At 37.1% G+C, this 19,691-nt stretch overlaps 1 protein-coding gene across 3 annotated transcripts in view; it reads right to left on the reverse strand.

The window, feature by feature from the left end:
• Nucleotides 1–19,691, reverse strand: part of PALS2 (protein associated with LIN7 2, MAGUK family member) — a 61,428-nt gene that overhangs the window by 20,446 nt on the left and 21,291 nt on the right. Inside the window, exons 2-3 of one of the 3 annotated variants that reach the window (XM_030009451.2) lie at nt 8,620–8,746; nt 3,588–3,740 (exon numbers count right to left, since the gene is read on the reverse strand). In XM_030009451.2, coding sequence (XP_029865311.1) covers nt 3,588–3,740; nt 8,620–8,736 — 270 coding nt within the window. In that variant the 5' untranslated portion in view covers nt 8,737–8,746. The remainder of the gene's footprint in view (nt 1–3,587; nt 3,741–8,619; nt 8,747–19,691) is intronic. The other 2 variants (XM_030009449.2, XM_030009448.2) reach the window with 2 other exon arrangements.

Consider the following 19,691-nt stretch of genomic DNA (forward strand, 5'->3'; position numbering starts at 1 on the left):
CATAACCATGCTTGTACAGCTCCCTGCCCTTAACGGTCATATAATTTATGGATTATAATCTGATCCACAGTTAAAAAAGTCTGCTAAGCTAACAGTCTGTGTCATCCTTTTCAAATTAACATGCTCTGTAAGATTCTTCAGTTCTTAAATCTGATCCCATTCTACATTCTGATCCAATTTATTCACTCAGTTTTATGGATAAGCATGAATTCTTTCAACTACTACTTAACCATCTCTCAACCACAAAATCCTTTTCCTGCTATTTACATGATGACTGAGTCACAGAACTGTGACTATCAGGGACTGTACATTGCTGCCCACAATTATAAAATAATTTCTTTAAGAAAAGTAGTTTATTGGTTTCCTTAAAACAAGCCGTAGTTAACTGATTACCTTCGCATACCTAACTCTTGGTTCTGCAACTCGAGAATCTATACCAGTTTTACAAGACTGTTTCCAGCCACCTAGGTCACAGCATACAGTCCTGAAGAACACTTGAAGCCACCTGGCAATAGGGGCCATGTGTCTGTATCCACTACCGGACTACTCTCCAACATCTTATGTCACTCAGTTACTGTCTTATTTCAGTAATATGGTTGAGAGATCTGAGAAATACGGTTGCATGAACTTCACTTGTTTCTTTCTTATGGTGTCGGAAAAAGCGATATCCTGTCCTCCTGCAACTCCAGAGCTCCCCTGGAATCTGACCTTTCCCATACTGGTGCTGGAACACTTATAAAACCACTGCCAAAGTCTGCAAGACAACATGGACTGAATAATCAACAACCATAAAATGGTTCAAAGTTTCCTCCATACAGCATGTGTAAACAGGACCAGCTGACTATCCAAGACTGGATAACTGTAGAAAGGTTCTCATGACAAAAATGGCAATGTTGCCAGAACAAGGCATTTAGAAGAACTCTGTATCACAAGAGATATAGGGCAATGGACATACAGTTCTGTGGCAGGCAGTATGGCCCTTTTGTGCGAGATACTGTCATAAAGTAATCCATAAACTTAGAACATATTGACTTCTTTACAGTAGTTTTCTGTGACTGTACTTATTTAACAGGTAAAAATAAATTTTAAAAGTAATTCAAAATTCAATAAACAAAGAAACATTAAACATCCAAGGGTCTCTACAGTGCTGAAGCCAAGTTCAAACTCAAAATTTGTTTTTCTTAAAAAAATTCTCAGCACAATCTATACATGTTATGAAGCATTCCCTGCCCTATATGATAACTATTCCCCCAAGTGTGATCCAATAAAACAATTAAATTACAAATTGGGGGTGGGGGGTGGGGGGGAAATACACAAGAGCAGAACAACTCTATGGTCCTGAATTCAGGACTCCTTTCCTAACACTTAAGGCCTCAGAAGTACTTAAAATATTTCCGTTCCTCTTTTATGCACTAAATATGTGCTAGTCTTCTCTGACAATACTGTTTAAATATTAGAACTTAATAAATGGACTACAGGCCCCTAATGTACATGTGAAAAGAAGACATTTTTAAAGGCCGTTCTAGAAAAGTGAGGAAATCATTTAAGATCTTAGAGAAATCAGGGGGGCTGGTAAGGAAGCATGAATATGTGGGAAAAATAACCCTATAAATTAAGATCTATCTAGGAGGAAACTTAAGATCACTTTTCTAAATGAAACATTTTAAAGGTGTGATTAGCCATTTTAAAGCTATTAGAATAAAATATTGGCTGCTTTTCAGATTAAGTATTTTATTGCCAGCAGAATCTATTTAGGATGAATGGCTTGCATAATTCTTGGAAAGGTGAAAGTAACTGAACAAGTTCTTCCAAAAGCAGCACAAGTGATTCTTCTGCATGTTTAACCACTCCAACAGGGTGATACTTTCAACTCCTCCATCTTCTCTCAAGGCAAACTCTCTTACCACTCATGTCTTCTGCTCTCTAGCTACTGTCTGCTAAGACTTGCTATAGCCTTTTCTATGCACTGAATGTGCCAGCTGGTTATTCAATACATACTGGCCTGATGGCCAGTCATTTTTGTTCACCAGCTACTTTGGAACTTTTAAAATAAATGTGTAAGTTGCTTAAGCCTGAACTAATGGAGTAACTGACACCAGCATCATGTTGTGCCTCTCTGGAAATATGACCACTGAACAGGAATGAATGCTGGGTTTGCCTTAGTATTGGCTATTCACCTTAATTAAAATTCTTATTTGATCTCAGTCTCCTAGAGGCCATTTCCAGTCTCCACCACAAAGATTCTTTGCCCACTTGGTCTCTGGTCTTTGCCATCTCTCTCCAGAGATCAACGCTACAGTGCCTTTCAAAGTCAGTCTACTCCAGCACTTCACTTAAATCCTTTACATCTTCTGATTCATCCTCTTCAACTTGTCAGCTTTGTTTCTCAATCTAACACAATGGATCTTTGTTAGGTCTGTCACTGCACCATTTGGCCCCAGGTTCCAATCTTTTTGCATTTTAACTACCAATTCCTCCAAACTCATCCTCTCCTTTTCCAGTACCAATTTCTGCTAAGGGATCAAAGACCAATTTGCAGGTTTATTCACCAGTAAGCCTCAAAATCATAGTCTTCGATCCCTTAGCTATGATACCCTTCTGGACAAATAAGAGCACAAGAGAGGCCAACATACTGCTCTTCAGAACAGGCAGAGGAACTGTCAGCACTCAGAATAGCTACTACCTCAAAAGCTGAGCTCTTAAAGTGTTCCCTCTTCCAGCAGGCCACAACACAGCTTGACAGCATTTCCGGTGTTTATTTATGTTAAACGGTAATGCACCTCACTGCTATGTTTGTATAATGTATAACTGAAAATTCAGAAAAACATGTCTTTAAATGCATATACACCAAAACTGTCTATGACTCTATACCTGACTGCCAAAAGAAGCACATTTATACTGTGGCAAAAGGTTTACTTCTGTTCTTCTACAGGGTACCTATAGCTAAGTGCTAAAGTCAGCTAAAGCCTACCTAGAAGGTCCAGAATCTACCAAGGATTTACAAACCCTAATCTTCAACAGTCAGTACGGAAGCTGGTAATAGAATGGCAGCTATGGAAAAACATCTGCCTTTGACAAGCCTATGTCAAAACTTCACTTATGTTAAGTAGAGCAACAGGAGAGGGATGCAGAGTCTCAAGTTAAGCTGCAGTGCAGACCGCATCATAGAAGAATCATGTTCATTCACTCCACAAACTACATCTTACACGTGAGTATGAATGCCAACAGCTGAACCGAAATGCAGAAGGGTCAGCATCAGGAACTGAAACCATCTGGAAATGCTAAGGATGAAGTCTTCAGGGAATTGTTATGGAAACTCCAGTCATATAGGAAGTAAATATTTGTCCAAGATCTATAACAGAAACTCCAGTGGATTTTAATATGAGTGAAGATATTCTTGAGGTGATACCAAAGAATAAAATCACGCTCATTCTTAACCCCACATGGCTTCTGCTTTACCTTTCATTTGGAGTAAAATCCTACATATTAAAGTTTGCTACAGTTCGGGTTTTGTTTCATTATTATTCCTAGATTCATATGTCGACAGTGATACAGTAAGTAGGTAATGCACAGTAAAAAGGTGGTACCTGAAAATGAGGCTCCTTGAGTATTCCAACCAATTCTGCAATATTTTCATCTTTATTTACTAAGGGACTGATGTCTTCAAGAATTTCATTCACCAGCTCCAGGTTGTTATCACTGACAGCCTCAAGTTTAGAATCTTCCAGTCGCTCATGTGCCTGTAAGATTAAATATATGGGACTATACTGTAAATATAAATTTTCAAGTAGTTCCAATTTAAAAGCCTTTTAAATAATTTCTTGATGCAACCTTTAGCAGGAAAGCCAGAAAAATTACATATAGTATAATCTGTATATTTTATAACTGCTGAAGGATTTTGCAAGTCTAACTATGTGACCCAACAAACTATAAGCAGCACCTGTCAGAGATACTTGTATGTCCTTATTTCCTATAACCTCTATGCTATATACACAAACAGTCCTCTGAACAGTATAGTGCCTCATATCTTTTCTACTTCAGAACCCCGTACAAGTACACGTTCTAGAAGAAGGACAAAAAAGGAACTATGGGATCTGCTCCAAAAAAAAAGAAAGTCTACAAGAGAAGCATCTACCCCAGGCTCCTCTCATTCAAAAATCTTCCAAACAGCAAATTCTAAAGGAAAGTTTGCATAACTAAAAGAAACACTAAAGAAAAGTCTGCAGCAAAGGTGGCTAACAGTATCCTGGGCAGCATTAAGAAGAGTGTTGCCAGAAGGTCGAGCTCTACTCAGCACTGGTGAGGCACACCTGGAGTTGAGAAGAGAAGGGTCGGCGGGGGTAGAGGGGATCTCATCAATGTGTATAAATACCTGAAGGGAGGGTACAAACCTTGTACTCTTGGAGGTACAAGGGAGGATAGAGCCAGGCTCTTTTCAGTGGTGCCCAGTGATAGGACAGGAAACAATGGGCACAAACTGAAACACAGGAGGCTCTGTCTAAACATAACGAAACACTTTTTCCACTGTGAGGGTGACTGAGCACTGGCACAGTTTGCCCAGAGAGACTGGGGCCTCCCTCCTTGGAGATATTCAAAAGCCATCTGGACATGGTCCTGGGCAACCATCTCCAGGTGACCCTGCTTGAGCAGTGGATTGGACCAGATGCCCTCCAGAGGTCCTTTCCAACCTCAACCATTCTGTGATTCTGTGATAACTTTTCATCTCTTTCTAGAGCTATTGCTGCAGACATAATCCTTTCCTAAACACTGCAGACACTTGAATTCATTGAAAGGTAGGAGCTTTGAGCAGCAAGAGTAACATCTCATAAATCTGAATGCTTCACTTATTTATTACAGTAGTGCTGTATCATAAAATTAGGGAATAAGAGGAGGCCCAAAATAACTAAAATTCTCAATTCACTCAATTAAGAGTTATTTACAACACCATAGCAACAAGAAGTTCAAAAAAGAACAATTACTTTGGCATGTAAAACCACAAGAAATAACAGATCTATCTGGGAGTCATCTATCTATACTTCCCATATATATAACTTGAAGGTATGTGCACACATCTACTTTCTTATTAGTGCTTTAAAACAGATGTTAAAATAAAATTTTGCTAAACCCAGAAAACTTTGTTTCCTGAAATCATCTGAGTATTAAATTCTGCTTCATATCTATAAAATGGTATTTCTGCAGGACTGATGATCAAACACTGGAAAGGCTAACAACATAGAGAAAGGCATTTCAAACATTTCCCAACACCAACACGCACAATCCAAATGACCATGATTACAAAGTCATAGGAAGCTGGGCACCTACACACATTCTCCTTGATAAGGGAATGCTATTTTGTACATAATACATACAGTAAACAATATCCTTCTTTTAAAGTTTACTACTTTTACAGTAAGTAAAACCACAAGTCTATTGACTTTTAAACATACTCCAACTGCAAAACCTTTGTAAGATTAGAGAATAAGGGTTACTTTCTTTCTCACTCATTTTATTTAAAATACTACCACTAACACAGAGTATAATCTAAATACAAATATCCTCACCCTTCACCCCAAAATCAAGGCCATGTATACACTGGGGAACAGAAAGTTTATCAGTGAACAACCTCTGATCCTGTAGTGCGTTGGAGAGTACTAGGATATGGAGTGGTATGAATAATTAAACAAAAAAAAAGTATTACATAACTTAGATATTGCAATTATTTTTTTTTTCAGTTCAGTTAATCATTTCAGAAATAGTGAAACTGAATTGAGTCTTTTAATTCATTCAATACTTATTATACTTGCCAAATGCTCAAATAGTAAGGCTTTTGCCTCCAACAATCTGACATCCTAAATACTGGACTCAAGTGTTTATAGATCACTCCTACGATGTTTCCATGGTCAGGCTTAGGCATTCACCTAGTATGCTGGAGGCTATACTACAATAGTAAAAGCAATAGCGTGACTGCAGAAAAGCAGGTAAAGTTTTGAGGTTCAAAATAACAGTTAACAATCCAGGAGAAGAAATTTTTGGTAAGACAGCTCAGTAGCAAAACTGAGTAATCATGCATGTTCCAATTTCAACAACTCTTTTCAAAAAAGCATAATAATTCTAAGGGCTAGTTAGGATTGAACATAAACCTTAGCACAGGAAAAACATGGACCTGTTGGGAGTGGGTGCAGAGGAGGGCCACAAAAATGATCAGAGTGATGGAACACCTCTCCTATGAGGAAAGGCTGAGAGAGTTGGGGTTGTTCAGCCTGGAGAAGAGAAGAACCCAGGGAGACCTTATTGCAGCTTTTCAATACTTAAAGGGGGCTTTTAAGAAAGATGGGGACAAACTTTTTAGTAGGGCCTTTTGCGATAGGACAAGGGGTAATGGTTTTAAACTAAAAGAGGGTAGATTTAGACTAGATATAAGGAAGAAATTTTTTTACGGTGAGGGTGGTGAAACACTGGAACAGGTTGCCCAGAGAGGTGGTAGATGCCTCATGCCTGGAAACATTCAAGGCCAAGTTGGATGGGGCTCTGAACAACCTGTTCTAGTTGAAGATGTCCTTGCTCATTGCAGGGGGGTTGGACTAGATGATCTTTGGAGGTGATCTCCCTTCCAACCTAAACTATTTTATGATTCTATAAATGTCACTAAATGACAGGAAAATATATTTCACAGTAATTACAGTTACCTCACCTTTGCCCTACCACCCACTGAAGAACGGAAGGGTACAGTAAAAGAACCCTATTCCAAAAGAGATCTGTAATTCCTACATTGATGCCTTTATTCTAGACAGAAAAAAAAAATATGAAATTAACGCAATGTTAAAAGATTAGCCAAACTTTGCATTGCAAAATATTATAAACTAACTACTATGCTTATTGCTTGCCTTTGTTTTTTTTAAGGACTGAAAAGAACAATAAGCTTGTACGGCTCATGGCACATTTCCCTAAGTTTCTTTTTATCCTTTTTGGGATACTTTACATAATGATTAGTCTTTAATAACTGCCTAATAAAGGAAAATTAAAAACTCTTATGTTTCTGGCCTGGTCTGAAATGAATCTGCTTAAACAATCTGACCATCTCAGGGTCCTGAGAATTGTGTATTCTGTTAAAACTAGCTCTTCTAATAGGAAAAACAAGTTTTACATATTTTTAGAGACAAATGGATATATATGAACTATATATATGTCACAAAATGTGTTGTCGTTTTGATCTTGTCCTTATTTAGCTCTGCTGGTTAGGACCGAGTTTTGGGGTTTAATTCTGAAATAATTACAAAACAAAATATGAATGTGGTCATGCCATATGACCACAATTAAAACCTTTCAGCATTCTAGATAAAGCAAGTTTATAGTTAAGAATCTGTTTCCATTACAAGCATTTTTTTACATCTGCTAGTCGTTAAATTCCACATAATTGTAATTGGCCATTAAAACACAAATTCTTGGTAAGAAAAAAAATGCTTTGCAATGAACATTTTCTTCATGATAAATATTAAATTAAAGATGACCTAGGCAGCAGCTGGAAACAACTCTAAGTAAGAAAATGCTTATACTTACTCTAGTAAATGTAGTACACAAATCTTTCCCTCTGCAGTCATCTCACTAGCAGATGAGACACTTGTTATTTCTAAGTTCATTACTATGCAGTGTCTTCCGCTTACAACCAATTTTTCCGAACAGCTAAACAGAAGTAAATTCTTATATAAATTCTTATGAGAAGTCTTCCTTTCCAGATTTTTATACTGAGCAAAATCCCTGCACAACAATCCTTTAGCTTTACAGAGTATTTCATGCCTGCCCAGAGGGCATTGCTTTCAGATGTCTATTCATATTAAAGAGACAGGTACATTTAAGTTAACTGTTTTTTCTTCATGAAAGGAGCTTATTTTTATGAAGTAGGATTAAGAAAGAATGTAAGTGCTGTGCAATATTGACTGCATCTCCTACTGGTAAGATCACCTACATTTTAATTACAGAGTCCAAAGATTTTTTGTAAATATCACCTTACATATTTATAATTGATTGCTACCATCTATAAATAAAACATTTTCATAATGCAAGACCAAACCTAAGGCTAGCTCATGTCTCAGAGAGCTGACAAATCAAAGGTCCCAGCATTACTCTGAATCCAGGAAAGGGCAGGGAGAGAATATTTCACTGGGCTGATCAGAAAGTCATTTTGAGCCAAAGACAAAAAGAAAACTTGTTTACACCATGGGAGAAAGAAGGTTATTGCTCTCACTTTTGATCTTTGGCAAAAATGCTAAAAGTCAGAAGGCATATGGGTTTTGCACACAACAGTAGTCACAAGACTATATTAAAACCAACTGCTTCTAATTTCAAGTATTTTGACATTTTCTTCATAAATAATGTTACCACATTATTTCTGGAGTCTCTGAATTTTTCTTCTTCCTCTAGAATCTTCCATATAACAATAAATCAGCGTGCACAGAAATTACATTATACCAAATCTTCACCTTCAAGAAATCCTTGAAGTCTTTTAAAGATGTACCGCACATAAAAGCCATTGTTAATACCTCAATCAATATTCAATGTTCACACAGTAATTTAAGAGTTAAAGTATTTCCAGATTCTACTCAGAGCAGCTAGTTTAAATACCTTAGCAAGTGATCTTACAATAGGGTTTTCCATAATTCCTTTAAGAAAAATCAGGTCTATTTCTTCAGCGCCTGTCGATGTTGGCAGATCAGTCAGGTTATCCAGGACCTGCTGCATGGCTGCTGACAAAACAAAAACAAAAAGTAAGTACTGACCAAAATAGACTTGCAAAAGCTCTGGGAAACACAATATTAACTTTAGAGATGTTAAGCAGCCAACTACATCTACTGAGAGCAAGTGGACAGAATGGAAAAAGAACTTTGTTTTGTTTGTTTGAAAGATGGAAATAAAGGGTCTATCCAAATCCTTATCACCACAATCAACTTAAATCCAGGCCCTGCACATTCCTTTCCAGATTTGCTACTACTTAAAGATTGAAAAAAAAAAAAAAAGTATAAACTATGTATAAGGTATGCATAATCTTCCAAATACATAAAAGCAACTCATTCATGACTGTCTTCATTTAATCTCTCTTTCAGAGGAAGCTTTCAGTCCTCAAACATGTTCACATAGTACAAAGTTCTTATGCGTTTGGGCGCATGTGCAGCAGCCCTTAGCTAGGATTACATCAGCTAGCCCCCAAGCTTGCAAAGAACGTGTGCCAGCTTGGGCTGAGCACAAAAGGGGGCATCACTGGAGACAGTTATGATGTCCTTTGCAAGGTAAATGGTCATTCTTTCCCTGTTTTCCAACACATGACTAAATATTCTTAGCTTGCAGTATTATCTTAGTAGTGAATAACCTATACTGTTCTTGGTTTTAACTCTATTCTTTTAAACTCCTGGCGAGTTATATGCACATGCTCAAACAGACACACAGGTATACTGAAAAAATCTTCTGCTGAGATCTGCAACAAGCTAAAAAGCATTAGAACAACCACTGTGTACTCCAAAGCTCTGCATGTTGCAAAGCGGCATATATCAAGAGAATTAGAAAGCCTATATGCCCCTTCTCCCACACAGGAATTTACCCTTAACTTTGCTCATTGCTTTATAATGAAAGCTATTATGAAACACTGCACAGTAACAAAGCAAACAGCATTTCTCAACACCTACTTTCTAATTGCAATTCTTCCTAGAAAATTCCATCCCAAGAAAAAATTTTCTGGCCATTCTTTCTGTCAAGCGGAACTGACTTTTCAACAATCAAATCATCTTGTGTGCCACCTTTTAACTACAGCAGTGTATGTCAAAAGAGTGCATTTTTAAAAAATATGTTTTAACCATACTTCTCACTTTCAAAAAGTGAATCTTCTGTGAAACCATGAGTAGGAGGGAAAATGACACTTACTTTATGCCTTCAGATTTTGAAGCAATATTATTTCTACTTTATAATAGACTAAGTGCTGTTAGAGAAGTCACCAAATCAAACTGTAAGCAGTCCACATTTTCGTCAGACTAGGTATGTCCTATATCTTGACTAGTTCAGCTGCAGATGCAACTGCCTTGTTTCACGTTTTCTCAGTTCCAGTTACAGATTCGTGACTCTTAATGCAGTCATGCAAGCTATAGTATTTGCAGAAGTAGACAGATGTTTCTAGCCAATTTATGTAGGGTACTAGATGCTGCATAAATACTGCAAATGTTATAATAATAAGCTTTCTTTACAGTTTTAACAGTTATGTAAATTGTTTTTAAGGGACTTCAGGTTAGTGCTTTTGTTCTTATAAATAATCTGGGTAAAAATATAAATCTTCCTTCAGGTTAAAGCATGCATCTCAACTACCAGTTGCAATTCCAGCACTTGATGCTGACAGAGGTGTGCATGATAAAGACATTCCTTATATCTGTCCACGTTAATAAGCTGTTTCTTATGTAACCTTCAGAATTCTATCTTAGAATGATCAAATTAAAAAATAAAATCCCTACATTAAAACTTCATCATCAAGGGGAAACTGTTGAGAGCAACATTAAGCTTCACAAGAATGACTTTCAATCTTTGTGCAGCTAGACAGGGTATTTTCAGATTAATATTTTATTTAATAAAGGTTTCACAAATTCTAGCATCAAAACTGCTTAAGTATATTTTAGCATTCTTGGAAAGCAGCAAACACCTTTATCAACATGCAGAGTTCAAAAAATTCACAAAGGCAGACTTGCATCCCAGGTGATCAAAACCAAAACAAGCTGTTTTCAGAAATAGCTCCCTATTGCTGTGGATCTGATGGTTGCCTCCTCTCATGACACAGCCATCACGGCAACAGTCTTCTTAGCATTAAATAATGCTGCCTTAATGTTAGAAAGAAAAACAAAAAGGCAGGCAGAAAAACAAATCCCCACTAAGTTGGGATAAGGCACCGTTACTCACCCTGGATTGTTTATGTTTGAACACAATGTGGGTCTCTATATTGCCTCAGTGTAGCTAGTAGTTTAAAAGGGAAGATCTTTCTAAGCAGTTGAATAAAAAAATAATACTGTTAAGCACCCCTTTATTTTAACCAGCTACAAGGTTAAGTAAAAAATTTTTAGCATGCGAGAAAGCTTTAAGAAGCTTCAACAAAGTGTTTGCACCTGTTACCTAGTACATGGTAACTAGAAACTAGAGCAACGTTTATATGCTTCACAATGTTTCACTGCACATTTACCTGGCAAAAAAATTCAGAACATGACCAAGTGTTATTTTTCAAAAGGTCATCAAAAGTATCTTCCAACAGGAATTATGTCAGCTGGTTTATTTAAAAAGAATAGACAATACATGGGTACTTTTTGTAATGGGCTAGACTAAGCACTTTAATTCCAGTATCCTACATTTATTATGCAAGTCATTGGCCAGCTTCAAACGTAGTTCCCGTTTAATGTGATATGCTAATATTACTCACATGTGAAAATAGCTTTGAAAGTCTAAGCAACATACATATTGACCTACATATGCCTTAGATATTCATACTTGTACTTTCAAACAATTTGATTTATCCAAAGACAAATTGGTGGTGGTGGTGGGAGACAGTTTGGTGAATGTATTATAGACCCTCTTTTTATGTATCTATTCAACAGGCTTTTGTTTATTCATTTCTAGAGGAAAAAAATCTTAATAAAATACAAACAGCAGGAGATATGTTGTTTCCAGGCTTAATTATAATGACCTTTCAGAATAATGTAGATATACATGGAATTTCAAGTAGCAGTCTTTAAAACAATTTCACTTTTTTCTTTCCTGGGGCAAAGCCACCTTAGCTCTTTTAGAAAAGTATCTTATCTTTGAGCAGCAGGAATGAAAGCTGAAGATGCAAGTACTCATGTAGGAAAGTTTACTTAAAAGACCAGGTCCTATCAAGCAAGAAACAGATGGAACTAAGGAGTTTAGAGACTACCAAATCTAAATACCCTATCAAAAATTGCCTTTTGAGCCTCCCATCTCTTCTCTGGCAAATCTGCCTTGAAATGTTGATAGAGGTTACTGACTGGGGGGAAGGCAAGGGGGAAGACCTGTAGAACTTATATTTAAGTCAGGCATACAAGAACTAAGGACTACAGTGAACAAACTGCATAAACCTGGCTCCTTATTGTTGAATACTTTGTTGTCCAATGAAAAGCAAATTGGTGCTTTTCCTTCAGTGGAAAATTAATTGGGTCTCTTATTGCCTCTCTTGTCCCATCTTTTAGAGGAAACTGGTAAGGAGAAACTATCTTTGAGAGCTCTACCATGCACCTCCTCCTCTCTCTGAAGACAAGCCTTTTTCTATTTTCAAAGACCCATCTGGGTAAAATTTTAAATTCTTATCACAACACAAAAGGATTTGCTTTTGTGAGGACAGCATGAGATAGGCATGGTTGGCTACAATGGCTAACAAAACCATCTAGGAACAAACACATTACAAGAAACACACATTGACAACAGCCTCCAGACAGAACAGGAGGAACTGAGCAGCAGAAACAGGCTCTCAGTTGAGGCAAGGTGTTGAAATAAAGGTATTTTTAGGAAAAAGTGACAACAGAACTGAGTCTGAGCTGGGACTCCTAAGAAAAAATGAGATTACAATGGGCCACCCTCCACTCCAGCCCCTGGCTTTGGTGACAGGGAACGTACACACACATAGAATTAATTTCACAGTCAATTTTCAAAGAATATCTTCATAACCATAGAAGTTTAAAGCCTCAAGCAAGACTCAACAGGAGCATACTGGTCTGCTGTGTACATGCATTGAATGATTTAAGCCCACTATGCATATGACCCCATACTCAGAGAAACTAGTTTGTCATTTGAACCCCATTTCAAAAAAGGAAAGGGAGGGGGGAAGGAAAGGCATGTTAATTGACGTCTGGGGCAAACAGCGTGCATCCTGAGGCATAAGAATACAGAAATCCCACTCACTAATGCAAAACTTACTAACCAGAATTAACTCGTCCTAATTCACATATAGCTCTTCAGACAACCAAAAGATGCTTTGAAGGTTTAATCTACATACTGTACTCTACATACTTACATTAGTAAATTCAGATCAAATAGAAGTAAAAGATATTATGATAACTCTTCTCTTCTTGTACTTGTAAGAAAAAGACAGGTTTTCACCAAGCTCTCAACTGTGATTCTTCTATCGAATTTGATTTTACTCTTTCTTTCAGTGCCTAATTCTTATCTACATTAATTCTATGTAAAGGATAGAGGAAGCATACATTTAAATAAATTTTCCAGATTTGCAGACAGAAGACAAATGTGTCACTCACTGGGGAAAATTAAAGCTTTCCAGAGTGAATACCTTGCACAGGTTTTTTAGCTCCATTTCAGTTTATTAGTCTCCAAGCTTACGAACTACCAGGAATGAAAATAAAATTATGTATAATATATTTAAATAAACATGCATATTTATTTCCACATGACCTACTCATCTAGATAGGAAGGTATAATAAACACCTCAAGGACTATTGGTGAGGCTGGTGCTTCACACAAAGTCTAGAAAGTTAGATTAAAATCTCGTCACATACATAAAATTTGGAAACAATTTCTTGTGTGATTTAAAACCTTTTCAAGAGGGATATATCCAAAAGAAAAGTTTTGCAAGACACCCAATAAGCATAGACAAAAGAAAATTCATTTGTAACTCATATAGCCCTTAACCAATGACAGCTGTGCATTCGTGTTTTAAAAAAAATGGATTTATGCTTTAACATGAAATGGAACAAAAAAGTTATTTTTTATTGGCCACTTCTCTCCCCAATATATTTTAATATTTCTGGCAGCCTAGGTCTGAGAAAAGGAGTACCTATGAACAAGTTAACATTTTGAGCTAGTACAAACAAGTTCATTCACTAACAGACTATTGACCAAGAATATACGAAACACTAACAAAGCCCTCTGATACTACTGTTAGAGTAAATTTCAGAAACCAAGTTTTAAGGTAGAAGTCTCTGGGAAAGCATTATGCAGTGAGCACATACAACATTATGTTTGCATTTTCACAGCCAGCAACTGTATTCACTGAGCACAGATCACATTTAGAAATACCTCCAGAGAAGCGCTATAAAAGCGATGTACAATTGCAATTTAGCCCCTCTGCTCCTCTACGCCAGGCTACAACTTAGTTACATAATCCCATACAAGGTATGCCTACATTGCTTATTGTAGTAGGATATAATGATACTTGGGCTCTCAAGCATCCACAGACTTCACATCTACCTCAGTGTGGGGTTTTATCCAGGCTATTTGACAAATAACTGCCAAGCAGGGAGTGTTGGGCCAATGCAGTTATAGCCCTATGGATAGCCACCTTAACTCAAGTACTTATTTTTGGGCAGCAGTCCACTGTAACATCATGTAAGGACATTTTCTAAACAGGACCCCTCATTCAGTAAATACAGTGTATCTCCCCTAGAAAGACAGTAAGACTGCTTAATGAAGGAAGCTGTTGTCTGCAGCATGCACACTTTACTGACTGCAGAATCAGAGAAATAAATAGCATATATGGCAGTGAATTAGTAAAGGAAGGAGGAAAAGTCTAATTGATAAGAATGAATGCCCCTGTGGATATTCAAATTCTACTCACTGAATTTTTGCATGTTGAAAAGAAGTAACATAAATGCTTAGAAATGTTTACTAATTTTTTTACTTCATTTTCTGTAAGTCTCCTGGCAAGCCAAGATTGAGCTATTTTAGCATAACTATAAATAGAAGCTCGAGCAGTCCCTACCCTTATCAAACCTAGCTCAACTACATCTTACATGCCCATTTTTCATGGCTCTTAAGGTCACAAAAGCCATGGGGAAGAGCGAACGACCGTTCCCCATCCCAAACCCTGTAGCCATAACTTCTTTCAGGCTGTGAAGTTTGTCTAAATAAGATGAAGCACAAATTTTCTGATGAACAGATGGACCTCACAGCTGCATCTTTTGGAAAGAAAAGCACTATTTTAAAATTATTTCAGCAAAGATAAAAAGGGAACAAAGCATCACATCTCCAAAACCAGCTGAATTAAAAGGTTGTCTTATTTGAATATATGTATCATGACCAACAGTAAGATATTGGTAAGAGATGCACTAAAATCCAGTACTGAGGATATAGTGTTAGGCATCTCTTTCTTAAAAGATTGTAAAGAAAAAGATCTCAATTGTAAAGTACGAAGGCAATTAACTTAACCGGATGCTCACTAACTAAGCTTGATGCTTTGAAGCCTATACAGGTGTTAAATATTACCAAGTTTTCTGACATTTTTAATTACAGAAAGACTGATGCAAGCTTCAGTCACAAATGATGATTAACTGAGGAAGCATACACATGCATACACACAAGTATGCTGAATATGTCTTCTCTGACAGAGAGAAGCCTCTCAGATAATGGTTTAAATGTACAGGTCTAAACTCACAGTTGAAAGTTCTCTGCAGCAAACAAATGGTAGGACAGCAGAAACCTGCATGGTGATTCCTCTGTTGTAGTCTGAGCCACCTAATGAATTTGCTTCTTCATTATGGTATTTGTGCCACACTGGAAGAGGCAGGCCTTAAGATGCCTTCTGAAAGGTTCACGAGATGTAATTATTTAAAAAGGTAATTCACTTTACCATACTTCTGCTTAAATAGTTTTCATGCTCCACTAAAAAAGTAGCATTTCTTACTGAATTACAGCATGTACAACTGTTTGAGAGTAATCGGTTAAAAGAAATTATTACTAAAAAGTAAACATTTTCTTCCCGGGGTACATTCAGGAAAATAATAGGATCAAGTTATGAAAGCTTAACTTCAGTGGCAAGGGTGCCCACGAGCTCTCTAATCCAACCTCATCCTCTAAGAAGGGACAGCTGTGTAAGCACACCACATTGCTCAGGACTTTACCCACTAAAGTCTTGAAAAACTCCCAGGATGGAAACTACATAACTTCTCTTGGCAACCACTTCCACTACCTCCTAATGATGAAAAAGGTTTTCCTTACCTACAGCCTGAATTTCTCTTGATTCCATTTATGTCATCTGTCTCTCATCTCACTAGAACAGTTTGCTCACAGAAGTTGTGGAGTCTCCATCCCTGGAGATACTCAAAACCCAATGGACACAGTCCTGGACAACCTGCTCCAGTTGATCCTGTTTGAGCAGGGAGGTTGGGCCAGATGATCTGAAGAAGCCCCTTCCAACCTCAATGATTCTGTGATTCTGTAATTATTTCCTGGCATCCTTCATTCAGCTGGAAAGCTTTGCTCACTACTATTACTCTTCTTGAACTTTGCTATATACTCTTTCACACCATGTAAATACTACCTTTAAATAAATACCGTAAACTCATTTTGATACTATACTGAAAGACAGAAATGTCCCTCTTTCTGTAATATAAAAGGCCCCAGTTTAAACCCATAAACACCATCAGCTCAGTTATGGATGTCTGTACTTCTCCAGGGCAACTCAGGCAACATTCAAAAAGCTATGCTATCAGTGGTCATTTTAAGCTAAACATAAGAATTTTCACACCATTAAAAAAAAAGAAAAAAAGCAGACCTATGCCTCCAAATAATTACGTTATGAATTTATACTAAATTGCTAATATGCTGTTTTACAGCTTCTAAATACTGTTCATCAGAAACTTAATAGCTACGGTAAATCTTTGCTGAACATCTGAACATCACCACTGCCAGTTGCCAACAAATAAATAAATTTACTTCCACAGTTTCTGAAAACTACACATTGCCCTAAATATATGAAGCTTTTGCTCTAGCTGACTATTTGCATTAGTCTTCCTAAAAGGTAGTATTAAGGAGCCAAATTTTGAAACCAGTTCCATTTCCCCTGTAAATTGTGTATTATACAGTTATGATAAGGCACAGCTTAAAGGAGACCACTACTTTTCCTCTTGCTCTTACAAATGCTCATATGTTGCCATTTGGAACAAATAATCTTTGAGGAGATCTTTCAGAAAACTTCAAAACATAAGCATTTCTCTGCACCTGCCAAGTTACACAAATAGGAAGACCAAATATTCCAGACATTGAAGAAATTATTAAAAATCATTTAAGTAATCCAGAAACCTAAATCTGTTGGAGCCAGTGGAGGTCAGTGGAAAGAAAAGGAGATATTCTGTACTTCTGAAAGCCTCTACCTATAGCCTAGATGAGTAGGGCTGTATATGCAAAAGCTTCCATTGTAGGAAAAAACCTAAGTGTTCCAAGAGGAGAGAAATTAAAAACCGTATTGTGCCTCAAATTACAAGCAGCAGTTGCGTTTGAAATAAAATACAGAATGAATTCAATGCAAAAGCTTCAACCACCATACAGCACAAACTGGAGTGTGTAAAAGCAAGTCAACTAAAAGCTTTTTAAAAGGCCGAATTATTTCCTTTTTTTTTTTTGTAGTATTCTTACTTTTCAGCTACAGATGTTAGGAAAGAATGTATTGATGTCACACAAAGACTACTGTACTTTAAATGAATACTAGCATATGCCCCTGGAGAAGTTTCAATTTTGGTGAACAAAGACTGTACTCCCTTAGTTCTTCAACTACTTTAGTACTTTGGGTACTAGAGGATATTTTAAAACTGATTTTTAAATGAAGGTAAAGTGCATTCCGTGGATATGCAGTCTAAGATACTACTTTGTACCTGAAGTTTCAGCACGAATTCAAGAAGTTTCAGGACGTATCCTGCACTCCACTGAACTTATACAACAGGCTGAACTTACTGGATCACATCAATCATCTTCACTGGTATTTTGCAAGAAACAGCTGGATGAAGAAACTTGTATTCTCTGCAGTCACACAGGCAATTAATGCCAGTATTTATGAAGTCCAAAATGCCAGCATAACAGATGCAACAAAGTAAGTACAGCTTTTGAAGTACGCCTTTCTCTAGATCTTAATTTTTCAGCTATAATGTGCACCCTTCCAAATGAATCAAAGCTTTGTACCTCTGTATTTCTGCCACAGGACTCAAAATTATTTATCTGTTGTAGGGTGACAGAGCCTGAAGACAGCGTAACTGACTGAGAAAATACTAACAACATAAGTAAAGACCACAGTTATATACCCACAGGAGCAAGTTACATGTACCAAAAATCAATTCAGTTTATTGTACCACTTATTTTGATGGAAAAGTTGAGGTGAAGTCATGCAGAAACATCTATACAGTTTTATCCCATTGATAACATTACCCTAAGGCCAATTAGAAATCAATGAAGAGATCTTCCTAAATCAGTTCCCTTCTTCACACAAGTACTAAATTTAGATCTGAAGAGAAAATAGCAAACACCCTTCCAAAGGGAAAGGAGAATTCCACTTTAAGTGTTACATGCTTGCATCTTGTTACTGGTTTCCAATCAACACTGTCATAGCGGATAAAGTTCAGCTGTGAAACTTCAAGTTGTATGTTGTACCCCACTTCTTAGAACAGGCACCCCAGGAGCAACAAAACCAGAGGTTCAAGTTCTGCTATGATGTTTCTTCAACCATTTGCACTTTCATCTAGGCACACTAAGCAGGCATATTTTCAAAGAAGAAAGCTAAAATACACAAGGATTGTAAGGCACTCTACTGTCAGTGTAAATGTCATGGCTCAGAACAATACTTAAAGAGCTATTTTGTAATGTGGTTTGGGTACGTCTGCAAACAAGACAAGGTACTTTTAATACACAAAATCAGATACTCTACTGCATAGCAAAGTAACAACTCTGTGCACTTCCAGAGACCCATGATGAATCTGATCACTAGAGATCTTGTTGGTTCCACTGGAGTTTGCATCTCAGGGGTGCTTGCATCCTTCCATCTGAAACCACCTGATCACTCAACAGAATATCAATAGGAAATCATTAAAAAAAATCCATACTTCAGATACCTGGGTGTTTCCTTAATCTTGGTTAATATGAAATTTAGCTTAAACAATTCTTTCTGCTCCCTGTTCTTAACCCAATTTTTATACATCTAGCAACCAATGCCTCAGTTTTCATTCTTCTAACCTGAAGAGGGCAATTTTCCACCCTACAGAGGGCAATTTCTCCTCTCCTATATTGATTGGGAAAGAAGCAAGACTGGCATAATTCCCCTGTACTTCTTCCAGTCTGCACCTTTTTTCACTATGGGGAGTCAGAATTGTGCAAAGTATATTAGACAAGAGTCTCATGGGTGCTTTGCATAACACCATTAATACTTCCCTTTCTACTAACACAGATAGATCATGAGATCTATTTTGACATTCTCAGTTACATCATACTGTCAGCTCAACCTACTGGTCTGTCACAAAAGAATATAAAAGATCATTTTGAACCTCTGTCTCCTCCAAACCTTAAATTTGTGGCTGAACGAAGTGTCCTCTTCCTTAAGTGCAAAACACTACATGTATATTTTGTCCCACTGCTATTACTCTAGGCTTCAAATCAGTTTTTGGCACTTTGGTTTTGATCCGTTTTGCTTCAGTGAAAATGCTTAGACAATTAATTTCACCAGAAACCACCTTTCATCTAGATACTACTGCTGCTTTTAACTCTACCTCCTTCTACAGCTTTAAGTGTAGGAGACACTGAGGAATTCTAACAATTAAGAATTTTATGATGAAGAGTTTTGATATCGAGTGAAGTAAGGCTGTATTAACCCATTCTCAGACTTATTTTATAACAACAGTGGAATGCTTTTTTTAAATGAAAGCATCCAAAGCAACACTTTCAAAATCTCA

Source organism: Aquila chrysaetos, chromosome 3 (genome assembly GCF_900496995.4).
Source record: "Aquila chrysaetos chrysaetos chromosome 3, bAquChr1.4, whole genome shotgun sequence".
Taxonomy (NCBI): Eukaryota; Metazoa; Chordata; class Aves; order Accipitriformes; family Accipitridae; genus Aquila; species Aquila chrysaetos.